We start from the raw sequence: 18108 nt of genomic DNA, 5'->3' as shown, positions 1-18108 counted from the left end.
TTGAGCTATTGAAGAATCAATTTGTCAGGCAGTTTTATTTCCTTGCATATTTTAATGAATTGTGATTAAAATAGCAATAGTAGAACCACTTGCAAACTTATTTTCACTGAAAAGGAAGTTAATCTTGCCTAGAGAATGAGAGAGGTCATTGGCAGGAAGATAGTTTCTTCAGCAACCATATTTCTATGAGCTATAGTGTTTATCAAAAATGTGAATATACTTTCCATAGGACAGTATTTGCCAGTATGCACTTTCCTACCTTTTGTGAGAGACCATCTTTACTTTATGGTTCATATGGAGTTTCAACTTTCAGATATGCTCCTGCTGGGCTTCAGATGTTAAATCCAGCCAATAGTGGATCCAGGGATCCAGAGAGTGAAATTAATGTCAAATTACATTTTTCACCTTAGTCACTGAACTTGTGAAATTGTGCCACTAATTATGGCTTGTTTATGAAGCCCTGCAGGAAAACTGTGGCTCTTGACTTTTGTCTCCATGTGGAGCAAGGGAAGTGACTCTCTGCTGGCCAGGATTTAAGGAAGAGGGCGGTTTGATGCCTGCCATCACTGTTCCAGTGTCACGGGTGTTGCAGAGCTGCTCATGAAGCATCCAGGCTCCAGGTGGTGGTTCTAGCGCATGACCAAAGCAAGCAGGAGCACTATTCTTCTGTCATCTGCAATTGTTTCTGATGTTGTTTCTGCTCTCCTTCAGCACAGTAGGTGACAAGAAAAATCAGTCTCTCCTGGCGTACAACAAAGAAAAAGCGATTTCATCTTAGTGCTTCCTGTCAACATAGCAGTCAATCAGCTCTCGTTTAAAGGAGAGCAGCGGGATCTGCGCAGCAGCCTGGCAGAAAACAACTGGCAACTTCTTTGCATACCTGTCAGCAGGTGCAGGGCGATTCAGCAGCATTGGCCAGACCTGCCTCATGTAGCATATAGTGTTGTTCTTTAGCAGTTTGTTTTGCTTTCTCTAATTCAGCTGGGTTTCTTTAAACAGTTAAGCAAAAATTTAAGCAGTGCTCCTTGATGCGACATTTTAACTGTTTACAGTCTTGAGTTGCAAGCAACAGACCATATGCTAGTTTCCTAGCAAGAGAAAAGCAGCCTGATGTTTGTGTGGTAGCTCTTAGCTTTATTGATCTCGCATGGAGTTTTTTAGCTGAAGACTTTCAGGTGTAAAAGACTTTAAATCTGTTTAGCAACAGCGACCATCTACTTTAAAGCAAGGGAGGTTAACCCTGATTACTAGACCTATTAACTGTAAATTTTGGGATAATATTAGTAACACATGCTAGAGTAATTGGGCTTTTTTTCACCTCCATAGCTTTGCCCCACTTTCTTATTTGAAAGGTTATTATCTTTCTTTTAAAGTAGTAGTTCCTTCTTGTTCTTCATTTGCTTCAAGGCTGTGCAGTACTCTATAGTTGGAAAGTGATAATTTGTGATTGTTTTCCATATTATGAAGACATCGATAGGTTGTTATATGGCTAGTACACACTATGATAACTCTACCTTGTTTTTATTAGGAGATGTTCATTAAGAATGATAATCTACTGTAACATATGGACAAGAGCTGATAAAGTTAACCTAATGGATTTGCATTAAAATAACTGATAGCTTTTAATTAGGCATTATAATTTAAAGCTCCGCTGTTCCGCCGTAATATAATACTTCAAGATATATTGCAATTGGAAGAATTTCTTTTTATGATCTAGTAATCTTGTTGATGGACAGCAATGTAGTACTAATATTTTGGGTCGAGGGCAAAGTACTGAAGTACTAAACACAGTAATAGTGTTGTTTTACATAAGGTTGGAGAGCGATTTCATTTGAAATATATCGTGGCAGAAGAGATCCTCCAAGAATCTGTATCCCTAGAGAAAATACCATTTTACTATATTGAATGTATCGGTTTGCTGTGTAAAAAAGACTGGAATGCACTTTTGGGCTAATCGTCATGTTCACTGTCTTGCCATGTTAGCATAGTCATGACATGTAGGAATGATACCTTTTCTAAAATACACATAAATTAATGACATTTTATTGACCTATATTTAAAATCAAGCTGGGCTTTTGCTGGGGTTCTGGCCATCAGTGATAACTACATGGCACCTTCGTTTAAAATGTAGTTGAGTTGTTCACAAGTAAATAGAAAATGTATTTTCATGTATTTGTTCTGCTTCAGAATTGCAAGGCTTTGTATTCTAGCCAAGTATACAATTAAATTTTTTTGTATTACAAATATCCCCCTCCAGTAGCTGAAGAATAAACAGTAGACAGAGAAACTGAACCTTAATTGCACAGGATGGAAATTACAATTTTAGGGTATTTAACAGTTTTGGAAGAGCTTTTCTTCAGTGTTGCATTTAAAAGTCATTCATTTTGCTTTATTAACTTTCTGTGTAGAAAGTATTTTAGCAGTTGTATAGCTTGTGCACCAACTTTATTCCTACAGTATATGCCAGCTTCACAGCTGTCTTCTCCTAATTCCAGAAACCCCTTCTGAAATTAGCTTTTGTCTTTGAATACTGAAACTAAAATTTGGCTGCCTCTTCTAACCATATATTCAAAATGAGGAAGCTTTGTTTCAGTGCAATTATCTTTAAATATTTCCTTTTGATTAATTCATTGAGGAAAACAGTATTGTGCCTTTTTGGAACATGAACAGTATAACTAAAATTAAAGCAGTGCATTCACTGATGTCTCATTTTTCTCAGCTAGTTAAAAAATGGCGACTAACACAGATACGTGTGTATTAATAACCCCAAACTATAGCTCTCAGTTCCTGAAGACACGGAAGCCAGAATTACTCTGGTTGTAATATTATATATAATTACTGTGGCTAAATTAAAGAACTTGTAATATTTATAAGCCCGCATGATAAGCCGCGTAAGCTAAAGAGGATTTTCAGAGGCATAAACTAAACATAGGACCCAACTTCCAAGACAGGCCAGACCTGGTAGTCTTACCTCCTCCTGTTTGTCGTTTTTCCCTTAAATTTCCTCAAATTTAATTTAAGGTTTAAGGTTTGGGACTAATTGTGCCAGCGTTTAAATGAGCTTAGTTCTCATCATCATGTAAATAAATTCAAATCCTAAAGAAAATAATAAGCAACCCTGATGTTTACAGCGATAGAAGTATGTAAATGTAGCTTTAATTCTCTCCCCCTTCCCCCATTAGAAGTTTAAATTTTATTTTAAATTCCTCAATTGAAAATGTTGGTGTTCACAGAGTAAGTGTTAGTCTCATGAGGGGAAAAGAGCATGGAGCTGAGATTTTGAAATAAAGCAATTATAATTTCACTTTGATTTAAAATCGGTTTTCTTCAAGTAACAGTAAAAAAAAATATCAAGCCAAACAATTTATATGGTAATGAAAACCTCTAAAATGCCATTCAGAACCATATTTTATGTTTGCCTTTGTAAAAATTGATCTTCAAAAGTATCTGAAGTGTTTGCACATAAATTCTAATTAGGTCTACTTACAGCATTTTGGTAAATGAGTGTTTGTGGAAGTACTTTGTGTATAGGCACTGTAAATCAATGTCCAGATACTTTAAGCCTGTGTTTCCTGCAGGGCTGAAGACTGCTTTTCAAAGAAAAAATAACACAGTCAGTGCTGATGTTTAGTGTAACTGATTAGTTTTCAGTATATCATTTTAACTGTTAATTTAAAAGTAAATCAAAAAGGTTTGCAACAGCACTGTCATCTGGGGAATGATCTACCTGCTTGGTTAGAAACAGCTCCTTTTTTCATCAAGAGGCTGGTATAAGTACAAGAAGCTTTGAGTGAGGAAAGTTGAATTATACTTTCCTGATATCTCAGAAATAATATGCCATATCTGGGGTTTCAGAGAAGGAAGATATCAGCAACTGTAATCTTTGGTTTGGGGCACAGGGAAGATGAGGGAAAATTTACTATTTAAGAAGGATGGTTTTAAAACTGTGTCTGAAAACAGAATTTACACTACTTATGAACCTGGGTTGTGGCAAAGGCTTGTCCTCTTTAATTTTATCCAGTTTCATGGATCCAAAAGCAAAAATGCATCTTTGGAAGGAGAAGAGGGAGCAAGTTCCTTAAACAAAGCAGAGCTCTCACCATTAATGCTGTACTGCATGCAAATTATTTGTGGTATCAAAATACCCTAAATAAATAGCGTAAGTAAACCTGAATTACACAGTGGCAAAAAGTAACTCATCTTTTAATCAGTTTTCAGCAACAAGAGTAATGTATGAAGCAAAGACACCTTTTAACTTTTTGATGAATTATTTAGCAGTATATGCTGCCTGCCTGCTGCTAATAGCTGTGAAAATACTGTAGCTCATCCATCATAGGCATTAGTTGCTACACTTGGTGGCAATGGAAAGGGAAATGATACTTGGTTTAACAGCCAAGAAAACCTGTTGAATTTCCCATCTCTACACGTCATTTCCCCATCTTCTCAGATGACGTGGTACAGGTGAGGATTAATGTGATGGTTTTCTTCTGTAAGGACAGGTGATGTGGAGGTGATGTAGAGTCATGGGAGGAGCAGCTGGCCCACCAACAGGAACAATGGGACCAATTCCCAGGCATGGAAGCTGGTTTAAAAATGTACCTTCACCCCAAAGCAGGGGTGAAGGAATGCCTCTCTGAGCCGTCCACAGAGAACAGGCAGTAGTGAATGGTGGTGGTGACACTGGGAAAGCGGTAACAGCAGCGAGAAGTTTCCTAGACTGGGCCAGCAACATTTCTGTCAAACAGAGCAACCAGGAAACAGTAACCCAGGTCATTTTTCCCATTTCTTGTTTAATGTTCATTTAGGTCATAAACTGTTCATGGCAGTAGACCATTTCTCTCTGTGATAAATAATAACCATTTAGGTCTCACCAGTATCCTACGGTTGGTTGGCTGTGTCAGCTGGAGGGGAAGAAAGTCCCTTCACGACCCTGCACTGTCACCACCAGCCTGGTGGGAGGTAGAGGCAGGTCCCTGGCCACAGCACTGGACTGCAGTGCTTCAGGCTTGCTCTTTTTACCCTGTTGCCAGAAACACTTGTTCAAGTGCATCTTCATGTGTATAAATTACTGCAGTTTCCAGAGAGACAATTCTTTGTTATCACTGGTATCTGTTACTTGACGGACAATTACCTTTGCTTTTGCTCATGCAAAAAATATCTGTGCTGCTCTTTCTGTAAGAGAGATACCTATAGGAAATTTCAGATTAAATCTGTGAACTGTTAACATTCTGATAACACTGAACAGTGTAAAATGAAATAAATTAGTCTTTATAGCAGAATTGGTATTTTGGGGGAAACCTAGAAGGCACTTACAGTGTGAGGAGAGCTCAGCCCATGCTCAATATTAGCTAAGAAAGACTGAGTTGTTGAGACCTTTGTGGTTTTTAAGATGACATTTCCTGTCAGCAGAAATTCTCTTGATTATACCTGTCTCTTTAATGTCAAGAGTCACTATTCATTTTTAATTGGCATGTGGCAGCTCTTCCAAGGCTGTGCAAAGTTAGCTTTGTGTCAAGATTTAACAGTATAATAAGACAGCAGAGCTGGATTTGATTTAAAATAAATAGGAAGAAACACTTGTATACTAAATGTGCTGTATCATATGGTAGTATTCAACTAATTGTAATTAGTGTCATCTACAAGTAAATATTCTTCTTATGTTTTTTCTTAAAGAAAAAAAAATAGTACTCCTTCACCCTCTGCTGTTCTTCCTCCCAATTGCTTGGTCCAGAATTGCAGTGTTTGTAGCACATTTTTGATGATTGCATACACTTGGTTCTGTTTCTCTTAGACCAAATACATGCTCTCTGAAATTGATTCTTGACATTATTTACAGATAGGATATGTGAATACGTTAAACACATGTCAAATTACACCTTTATTATTTATTTAAGGAACTGTAGGTGTACACTGACTGCCCATGACAATTGAACATAAAATGCATTTATAAATAGCAGTGCTCCTGAGGAGAGTGAAGAGATGTATCAGGACAGACTCTGAAAAGCATGATTCTTTGTAGCCAACATCTAAGAGGTGATGAGCATGCAGGGGATTTTCAGTGCTAATGCACTGATATTTCTTCATACCACCTTTCAACCCTTAGGGATCTGCCTTCCACAAAACTCAAATAGATGCAGGGAATTTAGAAGCCAGTAGTTGAACGTACCGGTTTGTCTGCCGATGCAGTGCGTGGGATGAAAGCAAATGAGGGGCGTGCTGCTGTCGAACGTTATGTAGATTGGAAATGACTTATGCAGCACGTTGAAAGATAAAACTGGTTTTGTCTGTTTGGAACATTATTGGTAAAGGGCTATACATTTAAGTGTGTAATTGGCTGAATTCCAAATTGCAGGCAGGATTTGCTTTGTCTTCCATTAATTTATGTGGTTTGGTTCTTCCCTCAGGTTTTCTTGTGTTGCAGGATATAGCCAGAGGCTGTGGCAGCTCACAATGAACACAGGCACAGACCATTTTAATTTTTTCCCCAGTATATATTTACTGGGGATGAGATTTCCTACAGTGGATGAGTTAAAGCTATGGCAGCAATTTTATATATGTGAGCCCTCGAACTGTGAATTAAAAACCCTGTGAAGGCAGCTTGCAAGAGGGAGTTTCTTCAGCAATGACTGTATATAAATAGGTGTCTGAAGAGAATTTATTTTCCTCTATAACTCAAATATTTGGGGTTTGTTTTTTCTTTTGTATAAGCTATGAAACTTCTCAGGCTGGGCAGGGAGGGAGTATGTAGCTAAAAAACAACAAATGAAAATATGGCTTCTTCTGCTTTCAGATGTTCCTCTTCCAGATGGGTGACACCCTTCTAGCACTGAGTGTGCTGCTTGGGTATGAATCTGCCTCGGGCCGTAGGCAGACCCCATGAACAGGCAGTGTTTGTACCCCTCTGGCCTGAAAGCAGATGAAACTTCACAGTTGTACCATTGCTACCATGCTGGAGCTTGTTTCAGGGCAACACCCCTCACTGCATGCAGATGAAGTTGCTTAAGAACATAAAAGTATAGGCAAGCTAAGGTGACTTAGTAGCACCAATCTGAGCCAGTTCAGAATTGTCTCTGGGGTGGTTTTCTGGGGAAGAGTTTGCTGTTCCCCAGAACACCTCCTTGGTGCGTCTCCTTCCTCGCTTGCATGCGTGGACATTGAAAGGTACCTAATTAAGAAACCAAAGCAATACCATATACATGCTAAATGTGGTTCCTTCGGGTCTCCTGTGACTAGAGGTGTGCTCTGAGCAAGCCAAGACTGGTCCCTGCCGCGCGATGATCTCCCGCTGGTACTTTGATGTGGCCGAAGGAAAGTGTGCACCCTTCCTTTACGGCGGCTGCGGTGGGAACCGGAACAACTTTGACTCGGAGGAGTACTGCATGGCGGTCTGTGGCAGCGTCAGTAAGTGCCCCTCCATGCCTCCCCTGCTCCTGCTGTGCAGGAGTGGGCCTGGACTCACACTAACCCTTGGCCGCGGTCTGTCCAAAGCATCTGCTCACTAGTAGATCCTCACTAGCCTCTCGCTAACCCAGCATGGTAGTGGGTGTTTTCTTGGTGCTGTAGATGGGGATTTGCAAGTAGTTAGCTAAAAGCTTAACACGTCCTTAGTCAAGACCTTCGCACTCACCTTCTCTTAATTTTCTGTCAAAGCGTACTGACATTTTGTGTATGTCTGTGTGGGCATGTTCAGGAAGCAACACAGACGTTAGATAAGCCTCAGGTAAGTTTAAATATAGCTTATAGTTTTTACAGTGTATTTCCATGTATTAACTCTGACCTTTTTTAATCAAAGATAAATCGTTAAAATAACAGAATGTTCATTTCAAGATAATTTTTGGGTTTTTTTCAATCCAGTTTGATTGAATACTTTGTGTGTGTTTGCAACAAGAGCGGGAAAAATAACATTGTTTTTTCAGGTTTCCCTGAGGATGCACGTGGATGTGAATCACCTCCCACTTACTTTAACACACCATATATTTTAATGATCATTTTCCCTGAAGAAAGAGTGTTTGCACTGTGAATTTTGGTTTGAGAATGATGGCTTTCTCCGTCACAGAGCATTGAAGCTGATGAATCAGATGCTGAATTTATCAGCTGGGTTTTGGTTTGGGAACCACTGGTACCACTTCCCTGCTGTCTGTCTTAGCAGCATGTACTCTTGGGAGAGTATTGGCTGCAATTTACGTCTGACACATGAAATAGTGAGTTTGTATCTCACTGCCCTGCCAGCTCACAAGGCAGAGGGGAGCAGAGCAGAAGTTCCATGTTGGGGCTCCTTTTAGCAAAATATTTTCTGATCTGTGCCTAGGAATGTTTGCAGTAAGTAGAAGGCATAAAAATGGAGAGAAACACATGCAGTTCCCTAGTGAGGTGTACTGTCTATGTGCTCGGCAAAGGAGCTAGCCTGTGTTTTACGAGAGCAGGAGCAGACATCATGGAGACAGAATAGCTGCTCTGGTGCTCCAGCTGTGTTTCGTCTTGGCATCTTTTTAAAGCTGTTCTTTGCACAGCTCCATAGAGGGATGTAGAGAAAAACTACCACAATGTGAGTAAGGGGGATGCCTCCTAGATAGTGATCAGATTTTGCAACAAGACAGAAGATGTAGTGAAGAGAGAAAGAACTTTGCAGGAGATTGAAGTGAGGTCTGTAATATATTTGCTAAGAGAATGAAATTTTGAGCCATTAAGTTTCTGTGGAAGGTGAGACATTGCCAGATGCAGAGTGTGGTTTGTATTTGATTGCGTGCCCTATGACAGGCAAGAAAAACCGGGACTTCGTAACAAATTAGGGCAGTAGTAGAAAAAAAGAGAATTTTAAAGAAGCAATATTTATGCTATGCAAAATGCAAGGTCTGTGATGTTGACGAGCAGTTGATATTGTAGATGTGGAAGGAGGAAAGAAAAATAAACTGAAAATAGCTGGCTGATACAGATTGGAAGCATAGAAAAAGCACTGCAGGGAGAGAGATGTTGCACAATAAGCCTAGACTATCCACTTCAGCTCCTTGTGCATTTAGTTTCAGGTAGCCAAGATGAGGCTGTGTTTATTCTTTACCGTTATGGCCAACAGAGAATTTGTAAACGACAGTTACTTTTTTCAGTCACACATGGGTGAGTATCATGCGTAAGTGGTGACTGGATCCAGACATGCTGATGGCTGTCAAAACTAATAATGGAAAACAGCTGAGAAACAGAACCTTTTGCTGCTTTGTATCTGGAAGTAGTCTCATTTAGCAGGGAAAGAATGACAGGACTGAACATGATCTACATGCACAGAGGTGCTTGCCTCGGTCTATATGAGGCAAATGAACATCACCTATCTCTGATAGTACTCCTCTTGGGACAGTGCCTGTTCCTCTCCCCAGAAATAGGGGAAAAAAAAGGGGGGGGGGCAGGGCTTCATCCTTGTATTTCATGTCCAACAAGGTAGGGCTACGAAAGTCAGCCTTTTCACATACCTGGTAGGAATTAAGAATTATTGCTGCCTTTGTCAGCATTATTAAAACATGTATTTTTCTGAAGGCTGGACAACAGCATAAATAAGGACCTGTAGGTCTGGACTCTTGCAAGATTGCAGTTTTCTTAAACATCCAGTTTTTACAGCATGTTTTGTCTCCTGCCCTTCAAGCTGAGCCATGTGAATGCATCTCTTTCTCCAAATTCTGCAATGGGACTGTATGCAGACTCAAAGATCTCCAAAGATCGTGCATCTTGCATACAGTGCTGTAGTTACTCACCCAGCACTTCAAATCTGAGAGTTTCACTTCTGGCTTGTATAGTGCTGCAGAGTTACTACACATAGGGAAGGGTGTTGCTGACTAAAGAGCAGTCACATCACAAAACAGACTTCGTGAGAATTATACTTAACGCAGTAAAACTTGGAGGGGTGAGATTCCAATTTGTCACTTCGATAATGCAGCGGTGTTGCCTTTCATACACAGGTTGTAGGTGAAGTCATAGCACTGACTGCTTGTAATAGCAAGCCAGTAGAGTTTATTGTGTTACACTTCCAATCAACCTAATGATCTTTTTGCAGGAAATACTCTGCTAAAAGAGGTGACCTCAGCCATGATCTTAAAAAGAATATTATGGATTAAATGAAAGTTGGAAATTAGATTGTCTTCCTTCTTCAGACCTGTCTCTTGGCAGCAGCAGTTGTTCAGCTTATGCTGTTCAGCAAGAGAAATGATCTTCTCTTCTAAAACTGGCAACTCTCTTGCAGCGTGTGGAACCAGAGATTCTGAATTTGCTATGTATTATATTCATTAGGATATTGAGATAAGCCCTGGAGATTCCTCTCTATCTCATGGAAGTTTGTTTTGTTTCATTTTGTTTTTCCTTAACTTCAGTTCAATGAAACAATGCCAAGAACATTACCATTTGTATTCTTTACATAGTTATCTTGGTTTACTTTGGAGTTCCCAATATTTGGTCTGAGTCATTTTCTCTTTAGGGAAAATGGAGTTAGATTGAGCACTTGAGCTGCTTGGCTTCATTTGCGCAACTGGCGGTGAGGAAAGGTAGAGTTGGTCTTGTCTTTTAAAACAGATCTCCCAGAGGGCTTTTTTCTGTTTCCGGTTTGGTTTTTTTTTTTTCCTTCAGTAGTTTCTCAAACATTTGCATCTATAAGGTACATTTTCCTAGCTATTTTAGTTACATTTTTGTTCCTGTATTTTCATGATATTTCAATCTATTCTGTACCTTGTACACACGTGTTATTTCTATCCTTGGAAAAGAAGAAAATAAAAATAACTGTGTTTTCTTCTGGTTTCATCTACTGTCTCAATATCACCATGATGTTCCTCTAAATTCTTCATCATTTTGCTGAATAGAAATGGTAATGAGAGTAATTAAAGTGCTGAATACTATATATTTTAGCACTTAAGTGACATCCTGTCTTGGTACTGGTTGAATATTGCTGAAAGAGTTTTTTTTCATCTGGCTGTAGCACAGACACCACCCTCACCCCGGTCATGCAGAAGAAAAGAAAAATGGTGGAGAAGAGTTTCCATCTAGGCCACCCCTGTTCTGTCACCTTTCACCCTTAATTTAATCTTTCTATTTGATCTTTGTGCCTCCCCCCCATTCATATTTATTTACTCCATTCTTTATTCCTTTTCTCTGCAGTATTCACGTTATTGTTGCTCCCTTGTGTGCTATAAAAGAAAAAGTGAGCCCCTCTTAGGCAGGAGACAAGATGGATGCTAAAAGCATGTCTTTCCTTTGTCTAGCTGTAGTTTGCTTTGTAGGAAAAACTAGTTAGATTTTACATAGAGTAATACAAAGTAGTGGATAGCAGTTGGGTTTCTTTTGAATAGTGGGCAAAGGATGAAAGGGTGGGATGTGATTTTATTTTTCATGTAATGCATTGAAATTGGACTGATCCAAGGCCTGAGGATGTTCTGTTGTTAGAAATACTCATGTACTCTGAACGCTGAATGCTGATATCCTGAACACACTGTCAACAGAAAAGAAAAAAAATCATGTTTTATTCTGCTTCCTTACTGAAGTCTCTTTGCCTTGATCGGAAGAGGTGGGTCTGTCCTGTCACTCTAAGCCTTAGACTGTCTACACTATCAGTGAATTTGGCCAGTTCTGTGAGGTCTGACAAAAATCATGTCTGTTGGGTAGGAGCTACTACTGTCAAATTTTTCCATTCATCACCCAGCTACACGGGAATTGAAATACAATTGCCGTAGAAGGCTCTAAGGATCTTGTTACTGATTCCTTCAGCCTGTCAGACCACATGCTCGCTCTCTATTGATTTTTAATAAGGATGTTCAATAATATCTGCAGTTTCTATTCAATATAAGGACTCAAACTTCTGCTGTGTGACTGGCCATAATGACTTCTTTGAGATGATTAGGATCTATCAGGCAGTTAGTTTGAATTTAATGATCTCAGAATGGATATATATTGATAAGAATAAGCAGAAGATGATAAATTGATGTGTCCTGGTTTCGGATGGGATAGTTAATTTTTTTCTTAGTGGCTTTTACAGTGCCGTGTTTTGGCTCTAGTCTGAGAACAGTGGCTGATAACACGCCAATGTTTTTAGCTGTCACTAGGTAGCACCTACCCTGATCAAGGACTTTTCAGTCTCTTATGCCCTGACAGTGAGGAGGAGCACAAGAAGCCAGAAGGGAGCAGAGACAGGACACCTGACTCAAGCTGTCTAAAAGGGTATTCCATACCACAGCATGTCATGCCCAGTGTGTAAACTGGGGGTGTCACCCGGAAGCAACCAATCACTGCTCGGGTTGGGCTGGGTGTCAGTCGGCGAGTGGTGAGCAGTTGTGCATCATTTTTCTTTCTTGGGTTTTATTCCTCTCTCTCTTTCTCCTGTTACCATTCTTTCTATAATTATGATGTTTTACTTTACAATTATTAAATTGTTCTTATCTCAACCTGCAGGTTTTACCTTTCTCTGATTCTCCTCCCCATCTCATGGGGAAGGGGAGAGGGAAGCAAGCAAGCAGCTGTGTGGTACTCATTTACCAACTGGAAGTAAACCACGACTTGCTGTTATTGAAGGAATGATTTCTTTCTTATTGTCACACTAAGAAGTAATTTGTTGTATGACTTGTTTCTCTTGTCTCTTTATTGTTGCTTGTGAAACATCCTTAAAACTATAGAAGGAGCTAAAAAAGACCAGATTTTTTTAGTAAGCACTATTTTGAAATTACATTGATGTTCAAGTCTTAACTTGGGGACACAAGGAGCTTCCAAGCTGAGATCATTCATTCTCTTAAATGTGCTTCATTTGTCAGCTGTTGCAGAGGAGAAAGCTCTCCCAGCAGGTCCTACAGGTCCCAGGGTGCCTTCAAGAGCAGAGTGGCATGAATTTGTGCCACTGAGTTTTCATTTGTTTTGCATCTGAAGTGGGAGTGAACTGTACTCCAGTGGCACAGTCAATTTTTGTAAACTTTGATGTGTCATTAAAATGACTTTTTATAAAATAGGGGGGTTTATCATTGTACTGAATTCCTGTGGCTATCCAAAGAGGGAACCGGCAGGGTTCAGTGTTGTTTGTTCCCTCCTTCCTTGTGTAAACCCTGTAAACCTAATCGTAAGCTTAAATGTTAACACACTTTATTTTATCTCTGATCATTTTGGAGCACTATCACAGATCTTTGAGTGAATTTAGTTAGAATAGTATTTCTTCTCTAGGCTAAATGTTGTAAATGTACAAACTCGCTGTATCTCTGGGTGATTTTTAAGTGTTCAGATACTTTATTTCAATTTCAAATGGAAGGAACACACTAAAAGCTACAATTTCATAATATAGGTGAAATTTCACAGCAACTTAAATATGGATTAAAATTGTGCACAAGACTTAGACTACTAGGGAGAATACACTCTTACTGCTTTTCATACAGTCTAACTTCAGCTTCCCTACAGGTTAATATCAGTCCATCCCTGATAATTGATGAGATCAGTCTTAATGTGTTTCCAGGTCATGCTGTTAAGTGAGGGGAAAATTCATGACCCAGCATTTTGCACTGTCCAGTTTAATTTCTCTTCAGAGGTAAGGCAAATGATCTGTACCTTTTAAAAGCAGCAGCTTATGAGATGATACTCCCATTGTCAATAATTTGCTTTATCCATTTGTTACTTGTTAGGGATCTTGACATCTCCCCAGTTAGCAGGAAATAAGTGTTTTGACACCTAAACTTGCATGCCAACTTCCAGAGTGTGTCTAACACATTAAAGAACAGCAGTGCATTCCTGTAGGCAGAATGGTAAAGTATACCAAATTTATAGCTAGGTAGAACATTTTAATCCTTAGTCTTACTTACTTGGTGATTGCTCATTTTATCTGTACAACCACAGAGCCAGCTTGAGCTTGAGCTCAGGAAGGAGTCTCAGAGACAGAAACCAGGCCACGTCTAAAATACGTTCATCCGGACGTCGAGTTTTTTGGCAACGCACTTAGTGCTGGAAAATATTCATTGCAGCAGATAGCTACAATACTGACTTGTCATGGAGATGCTACAGGAGACATAATTTAAAATAAAGAATTCTAGTGATAGCATTTCAAATCTTAAAAGTCTGCCTTCATAAGTAGCGATATTGCAAGGAAACATTTTGCATAAGAACTACGAATTTGAATGAATTAAAAATCCCAAGTTATTACACATTCGCCAAAGCCAGTCACATTAGAACAACCTGTTGCTTCATCACAAAAGCTCTTTATATGCAATTGTCCTACTGTTTCCCAAAATTAGCAGTAAAGGGGCATTACCTCTTAAGATTTTACTTGAATGTGTCCCTCTCCCATTATCTCCTGCATGAATTACCAGTATTTGCTGGGTTTAATTTTCTTTAGCATAAAAGCTCAGCTGAATGATACATTTTGATAAAGTTGAGGCCAGCTTCAAATAGCGTAGATGGAATCTTAAGAAAAGCATTTTTGCAGTTCTTCACTCATTGTGAGTGCTGTTAGACTGGGCCTATTTAAAAAGCAATTGGGTAAATTTAAGGCTCAACAGGGAAATGATGCAAATGTTTTCATATACAAGATTTAGACTACTGATAATTTCAAGCACTAGGAATTTTATTAATGTAATGTATTATTGTAGAAACTGTTTTTGCTCTACTTGTTTTATCGGGTCTAACCACTGGTGGGCTTTTTTTTATTCTGTGGAACTTGATGACATGTTTGCAACCTTGGCAGAAGGCATGTTCAGGAATATACTTCTGTCTGCTATATGTTCTCATTTGATGTAATAGGTGAAGAATTTAATGGGGTTTTTCCCTCATAAATATTTAAACTTACAGTGACAAATCAAAAGAGAATGACCTTGAAGTAGTGTATTGCAAAGATGCTTTAGTGTATGCTTTGGGGACCTCCTCCCAAGCACAAAATGGATCGAAGAACTCAGATGAGGGTGATCTGAGCAATTAATGGTCAAGATGAGTGTCAAATGAGTATGAGCAATGCGAAACTGCATTTGTCAGGGCTGGTGAAAAGGAAGTTGTATTCATGGAGATGCAAGGAAAGCATGATTGCCAAGTCCCAGCTGTGCATGGATAGGAAATGCATCTTGAAGGTTATACACAGAAAGGTTCTTATATGAGAAAATTTAACATAAACCTAGTTTAAGTGGCAGGTGTCAACATTAGTCAAGGCAGTGGATGACGAATAATATGAGTAAGGTATGTTTTGTTGTTTTGGTTTTTTTTTTTCTCTCCAAGAAGAATCTGTGAGGGATTTCACTCTAACATATCAAAGAAAGATAGGATCAGTCTTCGCAAAGTGAAGTTCAAGAAGGAATGTAACTTTTAAAATATGATTTCTCTATCTCAGTACACTTAATTATATTTTCAGGCTGAGGTTGCTGCATTGACCTGAAATTATTCTTTGAATGCTAATGCAAATTATGAAATATTACAGCAACTATATGCAGTCTTTTATAACAAAGTAGTTTAGCCTTGATGGGTAATAAAAACAATGAGATAACCCAGCTATTAAGAAAGGAAAGAGCATCCCTCTGGAACACTGGGTTCTCTTTCATGTGTTAACTCTCTTCATGTCACCGGTGTCTGCAATCTCTTTCAATTAAACTAGTGGACATTTTTAAACAATGTACTTTCTAATCTGCTTTAGGAACATTCATCTAATCTATCAGAATTTTGGAAGCTAAGAGATAGCTTGAAATCTAAGGTGGAAAAGTCAAGTCTCAGAACGGATGATTCTTTTTAGTGTTTCAGACATGATCCCTCAGTATACAACCACTGCTGTTACAGGAGATGTTTTTTCTTAAGTCACTGCCAATGTGCATGTATCTTTTTCTGACAGAAGAATATATTTGGTTTTATCTGGCCTGTTAGTCCATGTTTTGTGCTTTCAGAGTCCCTACCATTGTAGTCAGAATTTTTCAATTTTTATGATGAAGACTTTACTTTCAAAGACTTGATTGGGTGTCTTAAGATAATTGTCACAATATGAGGGTAAAGTAAATGTGGAAGATAAATAAAACCCAGCTGAGTGGCTGTGTGGTCAGGCTGAGTGATAAATATGTACTTGAAATGGATGAGCCTTAATATCCATCAGTAGCTTAGAGAGAGTTCACATTATTGAGCATATTTGCTGAAAATTAGAGGATGGGCATCTGGAGTTGAGTGGGTGAAGGGCAGGAGTGCCACGCTCTGATCTTTGTAAGCACAGTTCTCTGCTATGCAGTTAGCTTCTAGGCAGGGAGGTGTGCTGATGAGCGATGAGGTGAAAGATCTGGCTCCCAGAATTCCTGCCAACCCAGGTGGGTGATGCCAAACCTTGGAGCACAGCAGTACTGTCTATTTGGTCACCAAAACCCGAAAAAGAAACCAGCAGCAGTAACCTGCCGCTTATATGTAAAATGGTTAAAACTGGAGACATGTCTGATTTTCATTCTCACATGATCTCCTTGGTGCTGTTGACTGTGGGAGGAGCTCTGTCCTCCTATTTATTCTTCAGTTTTAGACAAGGTTCCTAAAGTAGTCTTGGTGGAAGCACGTATGAAAAGAAAGTAATTAAAAGTGAAAAGAAATGACAGTTAGCCTGCTGATCCTGCAGCTTACAGTGCTAGGAATGAGAGTAGTTGTCTCTCTAATGCTGTGGATTATATGTAGTACGTGAATACACTTACTGTTCTGTGCTACAGTATTGATCTCTACTAGAAAGCTTAGCAGTTGGGCACACATTTTTCTCAAAGTAATTAAATTATATTAAACTTTAAAACTTATGTAAAAACTGTCCTGGTACATCCATTTCCCTACATTTAGAATTGTGGTAATTTAGAATCATAGAATCATAGAATAGTTAGGGTTGGAAAGGACCTTAAGATCATCTAGTTCCAACCCCCCTGCCATGGGCAGGGACACCTCACACTAAACCATGCCACCCAAGGCTCTGTCCAACCTGCCTTGAACACCGCCAGGGATGGAGCATTCACAACCTCCCTGGGCAACCCATTCCAGTGCCTCACCACCCTAACAGTAAAAAACTTCTTCCTTATATCCAGTCTAAACTTCCCCTGTTTAAGTTTGAACCCGTTACCCCTCGTCCTGTCACTACAGTCCCTGATGAAGAGTCCCTCCCAAGCATCCTTGTAGGCCCCCTTCAGATACTGGAAGGCTGCTATGAGGTCTCCACGCAGCCTTCTCTTCTCCAGGCTGAACAGCCCCAACTTTCTCAGCCTCTCTTCATATGGGAGGTGCTGCAGTCCCCTGATCATCCTCGTGGCCCTCCTCTGGACTTGTTCCAACAGTTCCATGTCCTTTTTCTGTTGAGGACACCAGAACTGCACACAATACTCCAAGTGAGGTCTCACGAGAGCAGAGCAGAGGGGCAGGATCACCTCCTTCGACCTGCTGGTCACGCTCCTCTTGATGCAGCCCAGGATACGTTTGGCTTTCTGGGCTGCGAGCGCACACTGAAGCCGGCTCATGTTCCTTTTCTCATCGACCAACACCCCCAAGTCCTTCTCTGCAGGGCTGCTCTGAACCTCTTCTCTGCCCAACCTGTAGCTGTGCCTGGGATTGCTCCGACAATTTGCTGCGATCCTACATAAACCTTTTCCAGCCTTCATTTTTCTTGCATCATTCAGCTGGTAACTTCTCTGTTTTGTAATGAAAAGGTAATAGTTAATTTTATTTCCCATTGTTCAGATTCTGTTCACTCATTTTGCCACCCTGCTGTAAGCAGAGTAGCTTATTCACAAAAGGATGGGGATACCATCTTGTAAAAGCAGCTTATTTCATAAGGTAGCAGTAGCAGCAATAGAAGTCCTTCTTGCTAAAGATACTCCATATCCACTTGTGATTGCCAGAAGTGCTATAATTAGCTGTGATCTTAGTCAACAACTGAAAGCTTTGATCTTAATCCTTCATTAATGAGGCAGTTGTATACGTGGAATTCAGAGGCAATGAATGCATCCACTGAATACTAAACTGTAGTTGGGTAATGCTGTCATCTTATATGCTGCAGCCAGTCTCATTCAGAAAAAGGACATCTACTAATCCTTTCACTTCATATGAGATTGGTGAGAGACCATTGATATTGTGGGGTTTTTTTCCACTGGAGATGCTGATATGGATTATTTATTTTTATGCAAAATCATAAAA

The 18108-nt window shown here is 39.6% G+C and overlaps 1 protein-coding gene across 1 annotated transcript in view; it reads left to right on the top strand.

Annotated features, from left to right (window-relative positions):
• The window catches only part of APP (amyloid beta precursor protein), a 205021-nt gene that overhangs the window by 114539 nt on the left and 72374 nt on the right, over positions 1-18108 (top strand). Inside the window, exon 7 of the mRNA XM_080613686.1 lies at positions 7234-7401. Coding sequence (XP_080469812.1) covers positions 7234-7401 — 168 coding nt within the window. The remainder of the gene's footprint in view (positions 1-7233; positions 7402-18108) is intronic.

Source organism: Psittacula echo (genome assembly GCF_963264785.1).
Source record: "Psittacula echo genome assembly, chromosome: 3".
NCBI classification, from domain to species: Eukaryota; Metazoa; Chordata; class Aves; order Psittaciformes; family Psittacidae; genus Psittacula; species Psittacula echo.
This window is presented reverse-complemented; position numbering and strand designations above follow the sequence as displayed.